The sequence below is a fragment of the Agrilus planipennis genome, unplaced genomic scaffold (genome assembly GCF_000699045.2).
Source record: "Agrilus planipennis isolate EAB-ADULT unplaced genomic scaffold, Apla_2.0 scaffold200, whole genome shotgun sequence".
Taxonomy (NCBI): Eukaryota; Metazoa; Arthropoda; class Insecta; order Coleoptera; family Buprestidae; genus Agrilus; species Agrilus planipennis.
In genome coordinates, this window is record NW_020438971.1 from 107156 (window position 1) to 118091 (window position 10936).

The following is a 10936-nucleotide window of genomic DNA, read 5'->3' on the forward strand; positions in this document are numbered from 1 at the left end:
AATTTTAAAAAGAATTTCCAAAAAAATTGTGCAGTTTTCACTTATAAAAAAAAATATTACAATATGTTAATATCTATAGCATTTTATTAAAATTTAGGTATACCTTTACAGTTAGTGTATTTCAATTCAGTTTAATGTTTAGTTACCTTATTTAATCTAAATTATATTAAGTATAACTGAGTGTCTAATTAATTCTTTATTTTGTGGTGTTTCGTGATTTCAGTTTATAAAATCCTAATTCGTTTGAATCACAAAAAAGATATTAAACAAAGGTTGTATTCATAAAAAAATGATTTAAAGAAGTTGCGACAGTATTGCAAATATAAATATACTCTTATTTAAAAATAATTTATGTAGATTAAACAATGAGTTCTGTTTACACATATTATTTTTTTATATTTTTTTTCCGATGTTTACACCGATCCCTAATAATTCTGTAAATTTCAATATATTATGTATTATTCCTTTGTAAGGTAATAACCACGTTGTGCCTGATTCTTCGTGGCTTGGACTCCACGTGAAAATAGTCCAACATTTTTCCCGTGAGGGGAGCCTGAAACCCCCATCGGGCGCGTCCCCAGGTGGCGGATAGGGGAACGCTGGATATAGATGCCACAAACATCCGATCTTGTACATTCTTCTTCTAAATTAATTATTGGTGCTTGTTTTAAGTCAATAAATTGGGTTTGCTAGGGATGCTTTCTTTTTTTAATATTTTACAAAAATTTCTGGATAGTCAAAAAGGAATTTGTTAAAAGGATGTTAGTAGGCATGCCAGTCTAGAGGATAATTACCTCTCGCGGACCAACAGGCATTTTTTTAAAGAAAATTAACAATTTCGTTAGCATATTTTTTGTAGGTATTTAATAAGCTCAATAAATCAAGTTTGTGACAATTAATAGGAATATACTTACTTATAGTCTTTAATGTTGCATATAATAAAAGTAGTTTTTGAATTTACTGTTTTATAAAGTGTAATTAACAAAATACAAATAATAATGATGAATCTAGAATATACATACATACGTTGAGACCAAATGTAAAATGTGTACTTTTCTACTATTTAATAGGTCTTTTTTTAAATGTTTTGATTAATGTCTTAGAAATTTTTCATGTGGTTTTAAGGTAAATTTGGTTCAATATTTTATATAAATAGTTTAAAATATTAATACTATTGTTTTAAGTGTACTTTCAACGTATGTAAATGAAAGAGAGAAAGAAGAAAACTTATTTACGTTAATTTGAAAAATCTGGAGGTTGGAGATCACTTTTATAAGACAAAATAGAAAAAACTCAATTCATTTCATTCCTGAAACAATCCTTTTAGAGCAAAACTGGTAAGTGGATGATGTTCTCTTTAAAATAGTCAGGCTGGACTTATTTTTAAAAAGATTTAAAGAGGTTCATTAAACATCGTAATTTCTTTTGCAATTACAATATTTTTGTTCATATTGATTGTATTTAATAGCATTGTAAAATCAATAAATACTTTATGTCAAACTTTTACGACTGATTTATTTGTAATATATTTTTAATGTGCTTTTAGTAAATTATTTACTATATTTCTTTATTTTCTTTGAAGTATATTTTTCTTCTTAACTGGATATGTAAATTTCATGAATATTTCGCATTATACAATTAAAATAGTAAGTTTCGTAAAACTTTTGACTTTATAGTAAATCAATGGATATGAAACATTAAGATTTTTATAATGTCAATAAATGTTCATTTTCGTATGTGATTGAAGTCTAAAAAATCTGAAAATTATTTATGAAAAATATTTTGGAATTATGGATCCTAAATTAACTTATTAAATGTTAGTTGCAATAATACGCAAGTCAAATTGTTTTATTAAAAATATTTATTACTTATATAACGACCTTACTTATAAACAAAAGTACACACAACAATTTTGAAGAGTCTTGTAAAATTACAGCGGCATAAATAAGGTTTAATGTTCTTTTTTTAACTATGTACAAAGTCTTTGAAAACCCTAACAATTCAAATTGGTTTATGTTTACTTTTTAAGATTAAAACCGTCCCCGGTTGGGTCTAATAGCCATGGGTAGTTGTTGGGGCATTCCATACACGTGAACAATCGTAGGGTTTCTCCGGGCAATTCTCTGGTATTCAAGGCGCAGGCGTTTGGTAGTGAACAGTAAGGTTGTCCCTTGATATCACATTTTTCCTTCCATTCCTGGAAATCTCTTAATCCTGACAAATCTGTTGGTGTTTGCATCCACTGGATAACTTGTAACATCGTTACGAAGTAAACGTCATTTCTGCCAAGCATTTCTTCAATGAATTTGATGAGTTCCTCTTTGAATTCCTTTTTGCTCTTCAACCAGGAGGCGTGGAAGTGGAGACCAAGTGGAGCACGGTTGCTGTTGAAGTGACGATTGAAGTTGTGTCTCAAGAGACGGGCGAATTGTTCTCCAGTTTGGATGTTAGAACAGGAGTCTACCATGTGACAACCGGGAAGAGATTCGTCGAATGTTGGATCATCACGCCTGTCAAGTTCGTTCATTACCATTTCCCAGACGGGGTGGCTTCTGCTGGGACAGTTGTGTGCGTTACCGTTACATTTGTGGGGCATTCTGAAGTACAAAGTGTAAGGCCAGATTGGTACACGACTGAGAGATGCAGTGATGGATGCGTCATATACAAAGAATTGATCGCTCATCATTTCGAATTGTTTGTTTCCACCAACTCGCAAATAGGGTGCTCGTATTCCAATAATAGATCCGTCGGTGATATTTGCGAATCTTTCGACGATAAGACGAGCGCCTGCCATTTCAGCTAACCAGTCATCGTATGATCCCTTGCTCCAGTAATTCGGATCGTCCTTGTGCGTTATTGAAAATACTCCGATTTCATGTCCTTTCCTGTGCAAATCTTGTATTGCTGAGTAGTTGGTGTATTTATGGGAGACGAAGAATGTACCGCGAATCTGACATCCGTTGGGGTTGGTACGGGCACCGTTGAAAATGTCTTCGTAGAGGTCAATGTTGTCAACGTTAACTGCTCCGTTGAATGTTAGTGTGATCATTTGAGGAACGTTGGAGGGCTCAAGTCCCCCTGGAATTCTCGTTCCGTCAGCTGAACAGAAACAGTCGGGAAGGACACATTGAGTTGGGTCGCAGTCGGGAGCGCGGTTAGGGTCTGTTTCAACAGCTGAAAAGAAATACTCATTTTAATAATTTCATGCAAGACAAACCTATCAGGTCATTCGACTCTGCCATTTTTGAATTTCAAATATGATAAAGTAAATAGGAAGTGAAATGCTACAATGTTAGTCAAAAGTTGGTCATCGCTTTTTTTATTTTTTTGTTTATGGATTTTATAAAATTTGTATCCGTTTTTCCCCTCATCGAAAAATAATTATCAATCTTCAGCCAGAAATTCTTATCTAAATGGCTATTCTTTGTCTAACACTGACTGACTTCCAAAAAAATGTTTGGAGCCATATCATTCAAAGAATGTACAATTTCGACAAATTAAACATAAAGTAAGCAAAATTTTGTAAAAGTTCTACCTGCTTTATACAATCCGTAAATAGTAGTCAAACAGTACCTATATGGAATGCTTTTTGCAAATATATATTAATTATTAATGTTTTCTTTCTGGAAATTGAAATTACAAAAAACTACAACTATTCGAAAGTTTTGTATTTTAATTAAAGGNATATATATTAATAGTTCACAACAATTGTTTCACCAAAACATTTTACTAAACGATCAAACTGATGTAAATGGTTCTCCTTTATTAAATTAAATTTTGCCTTCAAAAACTTAAATTCTAATCTTATCCCTCCCTTTCGTTGTTCCCACCCCATGAAATTTGTAAACTCTTAGTATTTAAGTTAATTTTTTTAACAATTTTAATTAGAATATCTTCACCTGAAGAAGTCAATGCTTTGGTGAAAAAATTGTTGTGAACTATTAATATATTTTTTGGGACTTTTCTTTAGTTTCCTTTAATTGATTATGGAGTTTCAACAAGTAAAACCTTCAACCATTAATTATTTTGCATTTTAGATGTTCAATAGTAAAATGTTTTCATTACTTCAAGTTTTTCAAGTAACTATGTACAAACCGTTTAATAGTTTGTATTTATTGACAGGGAAAATAAAGATGTAATAATCACACATTAGAATTTAAAAATAAATTCGGATTAATTAGTACTACACTAATTCAGAGCTAGTAGATTTGCAAAATGCATTTTATGGTTAATAAAAAAAGATCACAAGGCATACGAAAACTGTCTAGAAACGAAAAATGAGACCTTGGTGTCTGTGAGTGTTGTAATGTTTACATCACGAAGATGCTGTTACGTAGTATAGAGATGTAAGTTACAAGAGATGAAGTAGTACATGTTATGAGATTACTTACTGCAAGAGTTTTCGTCTGACTCATCCGTGCAATCAGGCTTGTCGTTACAAAACAGTTCTTTGTCAATACACTCTCCATTTCCACAGGCTAGTTTACCCTCTGAGCAAAGTGGTTCATCTGTTTTCAGTTTAGGCAGAGCTTTTCTCGGTTCTAGAATTTCACATGAAATTGTTAAGCTTTCAATTTCTTTAAAGAGCGTATTCAAACCAGGACATACAATTTTTTTTTAACTATCTACCCTTTGTACATTTTAGATTGGCGTTGCTCTATAACACTTCATATTTACATTTACCGTGGATATTTACATTTAACATTTCGACAACAAAATTTTAACGGTTCATAGAAAGTAGATTTTTAAAATAACGGAAGTACTGTATTAGCACAAATTATTAAGTTTGGAACACAAGTTGTTAGCTCGGTTCAGGAAAAAGATGCCAAAACATATAACAAAAACATTCAAGATTAAGATAATAGAAAAGAAACAAGCTGCTATTAGGTACACAGTAGTTAAAACTGATAGCCTCAAACATTTTAACATGTAAGCGATATAGTCCAGTGAAAGAAAATTCTTAAATCACCATAATTAACTAATGGTAACGGCTTTTATGAAGCACGTGTGTGCTTCAGCAAAATCTAATGAATTAGCGAATATTTAATTTAAAAAATTACAAAAATGCCAATAAATATTGCTTCTTCGTTGGCTTTTGAGTGGTTTTATTTTGATTTCTTTCAAAAAGTAACAAACTGGTATAAATTCAGTTTACAATTGCTTCTCCAGTTGTTTAAGTCTTTTTTTTTAAAGTCGATGTATATCAATTTATCAAAATTTTAGATATGATAATTTAAAAATGTGTTTGGCTGGACTAACACTTCAAACTAAATAGATACATAAACAGAGAAAAGAATAGATCATTTTAAGAAAATGTAGTACATGTTTCTTTAAAATTATGAATTGTAATAAATCAGAAGGTAACTGTAAGATTTATAATATTATAATAAAATCGTGTGTAGGAACTGAGTTATAAATAAACATATAATAAGTTCAATTAATCAAATGAATTTTCGATATTTTTGTGTAATTATTTTAGTTAAAGAGCATTGAGCATCCTGCGTACATATAAAGTTTTAATAGAAGTGCACTACTTCGATGTTTTGCAATCTTGTTAAGCACATTTTCCTTTTTATTTCGAAAGAAAAATGTGTGTAACAATTTGACAAAGAATTGAAAATATTTATTTTAAATTGTTTCGGTTTCAATTTTGCTACAAGATCCTTCAAATGTTGATTGTGTACAACTAACTAATTTTATAATATCTTGTTATATGGCAAGTGTATGTACAATAAAGGTGTGTGAGTTAAATAATATTAAAACAATGAAGTTGTTGTTAATAACAATAAGTATAAATTGCTGTGTCAGTTCACTAATTTAAGTTAGAAAATACATAGTGCAATCACAACTGGGCAACAAAAGTGTATTAGTTAAGCATGTTAGTTTCGTATGTTAGAAAAGTGACGAAAATAATAGCTGTTAATGTAAATAATAGAAGACAGTAGGATTTCCACCTTAACACATCTACTTTCTACATTTCGAACTACTTGAAATTTACAATTCCTATTCCCATCGCTATTTAGGCAGTATGTAACAATTTGTTTTTTTTTTTATTTTAACAAATAGCTATTTATACAGCTGTTTGTGCTCAAAAATGGCACACAGAATGACGCCAAAACCGCAATTTCTACAAAAATAAAGACCATTCTACATGACCGATTCCGTCACCGCACCGGCAAAGTGCGACTTACTCTCGAGCTTGTCACAGTTTGTGACTTTGGCTTTCCAATCGCAAGTCTGTTTATCGATGTCGAACGCCAATCCGCTTGGGCAAGTAATTTGTTTTAAGCCAGATTTAGTACACCTAATGATAAAAAATCGACTTAATTATAATAGTTTTGACCAAGAAACAGTGAAGACGAATTCGATGGCATATTACCGCCTTAAGACTAAAACACATATTAACTTATTGCTGGTTTCGCGTACTTATAATGGACCTAATATTGTCGAATAAATAAATTTTCTGGCAGAATTTTAAGTCTAAACTATTTTCTATAACGCAGTATTACTATTTGTTTTACAAAATATAATCGATTTAAACTATTTAAATTCCTGTTCTCAAAACTACCAGAAACAAATGAATTGAATGCATAAGAGTTACAAATTTACAATAATCCTTTCGTCAAGAATGCGTAATAAATAATAGTGTTTAGTAAAACAGTTGATAATACTTGTTTTACGAAGTATTTTAATTGATTAACATTTGTTAACGTAAATGTTTATAAATTTAAACACCCACGGTGAGGATGGCATCTTGATTAGAGTCTATAACATAGGACGATGCGGAATTTTGAGTTTTATTTAGTTCAGTTCCGCATTGTATTTTCTGTGATTTGTGTAATTGCTTTTATTATTTATAAAAGTGTTAGCCATCGGGCATCATCGATCACTGTCCCTTGTAAAGACTTACTCTCTATTTTATCACAGTTTTTCACATTTGTTTTCCAATCACATGTTTGACGATCGATGTCAAATGCAAGACCTATGGGGCAACGTACCGACGCCAATCGTGTGGCGCCATTATTGTCACTATTTTGATCACACCTAATAAATAACAAAATACCTGTCAGCAAACTGACATTACATTAAACTAATGTTAAAGTATCTATGCAAGTATGCAACATTGATAGATTAATAACTTTCACTTTGGAAAACAATATATTGTGTTTTTGTTAAAATTTGTACTGTGAATGTTTAATTGTACTATAGTAATTCGGAAAAAGGGTTGTAATGCATACGTCGATTTTTTGAAAACGGAAAACGAATCAGTTAAAATTCTCATTCCAGTTCTATTCTCGATAACATAAGGAAATTAACCATAAAAAATATATATATTTATAATCAGTAATAACAATTACTAAGGAGCATGTATTTAAAAGATAAAAAAGTAATTCAAAGCAAAAAACTTCCACAAATTTGTTTTCGTGTTTCACCACTACTTTGTGTCTTTTTCAGAAGTTATAAATTAACAAAGTGATGAATCATGTGTTATGTTTGAAAGTAATTTGTAAAAATTACTGTCATTAGGAATATTTTTTATCATACATGCAAATTAACTGAACATGAAGTCTTACTATCGAATGAATATTTATTAATTCTTGAACATACCTTGTATAGTAGTACAGTAGATATTCAACAGTATTGTATGTATGTAATTCCCTTTATGCAATTGCCTAGCCTTACGGGAAGTAACCGTACTGTTCCGTCCGTATATAATTAATAAGTACAAGAAACCGTTCCATTACTTCATACAGACAATTCATAACAATTCATTGTTTATAGAGTTACCTTTTGTAATGTAATTATTACTGTAGTGCTTCCATTAAAAAAATCCTCCAAATGAAGATGTTATGAACTGATGTTATACACATTTGATGTAAATATCACAAAAAATTTGTTGTTTTTGATCGAAAATGAGTTTCACTTAGTCGATTGTGGTCGTCCTTGGGAGGACCAATTTTTTTTCTAGGATTTTTAAAATGCTTGACCTTTTTAAATTCATTGGTTCTATGATTGATTTTTATTTGAAGAATGCTTCGATATTTCGAACAAAATCTGCAGATTTTTCTAATCAGTTTGCTTTTTGTATTGAATAATGAAATGAGTCAGTCTAATGTTATGAATGCTTTTATTGAATAGATTCAATGAATTGGAAAAAGAAACTTGGAAATGGGCATATATCTTAATTTAAATTAAGTAAATGCCTAATTTATGTTTCATATTTTGTATAAATACGCCGAATCAGAGATATCAATCATAGAATCTGTTAGATATGTATTATATAAATACTACGAAAACTACAGTCGATAAATTTTCGAATAAAAAAGTGTTTTTGACAGGAGCGAAAAGTGGGCCTAATATCCTATCACCTCGCAGACAATAACTTTTGTATGATCCCCACGTCTTTATATGTTTTCTTTCAAAAATCTTATTTTGATTCTTACCGGACTACATCTCTGCAATCTCCGTCTGTTGAAAGTCGAAAATATTCATCTGCGGGTCTATTTTCACAAAGTTCTTCTGCGCTCGGTCCTGTATCCGCTTCATCTTCTTGTGCATACACTATAAAATAAGGAGTGCATTAGTAAAGAAACAAAGAAACTCCATCATTGTTTCTTTTTTAGAAAAATCGTCGTTTTTGGAGAAACCGCATAGGTTGCTGTTACAGGTATACTTTCTGATTTCAGTTTCAATGCATGACAGTGCTCATCGTGAAGATCAACCGGGTTTAATTATATACGAGAAATCGAGGTCATCGAAAGTAAATACAGTAGAAACTGGTATCGTTTTTGGTTCTTCTTCTAAAGATGAACTTTATTACGATGCGCATAACAAGTAAAAGCGAGTAAAATTAAATACAATTTATATTGTAATATCCAATATTAGTTTGAATTAAAATAAAGTAAATCTACTGGGTAGATTTATTAAACTATTGTGTAACATTTCAATTTAGTTGTGCGTGTCACCTATCTATTGTTTATTGCCATTTAAAACTTTTGACATTAACTACAAATTGCCTCATAAACAAAAAATAATTGTATTGGTGATTATGACGTAACCTAAGCTAATGGTTCTGTGTGAGCCACGATGTTATAACATGATATTTGCAAGTTAACTTTTAATAAAATTAACTTTCTAATAAATCGTTCGACGGGTATGCAGTAGCTGTCTATTCGTGCTTATTAACGGGTGGTAAAAAATGTATTCTTTAAAGACAATAAAAACTGGGACCGTTTATTATTTGTGGCGCACCTTGTCGAGCCGTGCCCAACAATTTCACAATGGCAACATATTTTTCGAAATAGATCGCATAGTGATGGGCAACAAGATCTTTTATACAGGTATCACGAAGTTTACTGACATTTGGCGTAAATGTAAATCAAAGATCGAGAAACTAACAAAAGAATCCAAAATACCACCATTCAATGACGTCAGGAAAAGTGAAATGTTATTGGCGACTTAATAAAGGTGAACTTCCTGAACAAGCAGGTCTCGGTGACCTTATACACTTATATTTTTGTAATTGTTAATTAGCGTTTCTTGGTAAAAACTTTAACCAATAGAATGTAGCCGTTTCATGGAAATCGTTGCGCGAAAACAAGTCTATTGTGAAACTTTTATCGACCGACAGATATCTTAAACTTATTTTTCCTAGCACGAACCCGACAAAAAGATAGACACGAAAATTTTCAATTTTTATTGTTTAACGAAAATTTGCAATACGTTGCGGCACTAAATAAGACAAAATAATAAACAAAAACTCACCTAAGCCTACTAAAAGAAAGCAACATAGCCACAGATTTCTAGATGCCATGCTGATTCTTCGGACACTAGCCAAGAAGTGACGGCCGTTTCAGTTTATATTTATACCAAGAGTTTTTCAACTAGTGCGCATGTGTATCTTAGTGCTGTTTGAGCCAATGGTAATGGAATGGTTCGTGGGCACTTTCACCAAAGTGGTTTTCCCCGCTGTTTGATATCAGCTCGAACGATTACTTCTTATAAGGTAAATTGGCTCGTTTATGAAGAAATTCAAAATGCGGCTCGATATCGAACTGTAACTCTTGATGAGTGAGCCCTCTCTTTATCACTTGGACTGAACTTCTGTGTTATCCTCACCAAAGTATTTGAATCCCTCTCTACTAAAGGACGCTGAGAAGGAATCGAAGAATAGAAATATCCCGAATAGTTCATAGAAAATTTACAGTACGGTGTTTGCAGTTTATTAACCACGGTGTTGACTATATAGTATATACGTAGTTGTTTCAGAGTATTGAGATTTCTTCACGCACTTCATTTTATGCTTAGGTATATGGTCGAATAGGGTTGATTTTTTATGAAGACTAGTAACTAATGAATAAATTGACAACGATCTGTGTTAATTTGAAAAGCTTCTTGTTTGATTCTCCATTAGTTCAGTTTTTAAGAAAACTGTATCCAATTTTCTTCTTCGTTATATTTCTTTTCCTAGCTGCACATAAATTTGTATTAGAATGAAATTTTTTACTGTTGTACGACGAAGAACGCTGTTTATTTCAATTTACATATCTAATTTGTCTACCTACATTTGAGTGAAATGTTTCATATGATTTTCTTGTGATAAAAAACCATTTCTTTTGTTGATTTCACAAATAGAAAAAGCTGAATAGTATTTACGTTTACTTATTGAGAACTTTCTACATATGTTAACTGTTTTCATAACTAATGGTGTCGTAAAACGAAGTGATATTTGAAGAAATTTGTCTTGGAATAGCTGCTGTAAAACACGTTGAATTGGGCACAATTTTCTTACTCTGCTGAATTATCATTTGAGAAAAAAAATTTCAGTCTTGTTATTAATTTCCAGTTTTTGTACTAAATGTATGCAGAGTATTAATAATTTATCTTCATTTTATTAGTATATTAACTAATTTATTTTTCTAATAAGCCTTCCTTA

General features: G+C 31.2%; 1 protein-coding gene and 1 long non-coding RNA gene across 3 annotated transcripts; one reads left to right on the forward strand and one right to left on the reverse strand.

The window, feature by feature from the left end:
- Positions 1–554: 554 nt before the first annotated feature.
- On the forward strand, positions 555–1504 carry LOC112904692. Its single transcript, XR_003231276.1, has 2 exons — positions 555–1125; positions 1185–1504. It is a non-coding gene; the product is annotated as an uncharacterized LOC112904692 (long non-coding RNA).
- A 339-nt stretch (positions 1505–1843) lies between these two features.
- Positions 1844–10051, reverse strand: LOC108740011. 2 transcript variants are annotated; one of them, XM_018474172.2, is made up of 5 exons: positions 9766–10051; positions 8445–8562; positions 6192–6304; positions 4392–4541; positions 1844–3174 (listed from the first exon to the last, which is right to left on the reverse strand). In XM_018474172.2, the coding sequence occupies exons 1-5, from the start codon at positions 9812–9814 to the stop codon at positions 2018–2020; spliced, it is 1587 nt and encodes a 528-aa protein (XP_018329674.1). In that variant the 5' UTR covers positions 9815–10051; the 3' UTR covers positions 1844–2017. The 2 variants fall into 2 exon arrangements, with proteins under 2 accessions (XP_018329674.1, XP_018329673.1); XM_018474171.2 differs by lacking the exon at positions 6192–6304 and adding an exon at positions 6911–7044 and having other exon boundaries at positions 9766–10050.
- Between the last annotated feature and the right edge of the window lie 885 nt (positions 10052–10936).

Excerpts from the sequence above, each read along its gene's own strand:
- LOC108740011 (XM_018474171.2), bottom strand. The coding sequence starts at position 9,814 with ATGGCATCTAGAAATCTGTGGCTATGTTGCTTTCTTTTAGTAGGCTTA. Across the intron at positions 7,045-8,444 it reads GATTGCAGAGATGTAGTCCG|GTGTGATCAAAATAGTGACA; the intron begins GTAAGAATCAAA and ends GTTATTTATTAG. Across the intron at positions 3,175-4,391 it reads GTCAGACGAAAACTCTTGCA|CTGTTGAAACAGACCCTAAC; the intron begins GTAAGTAATCTC and ends ATTTCTTTTCAG.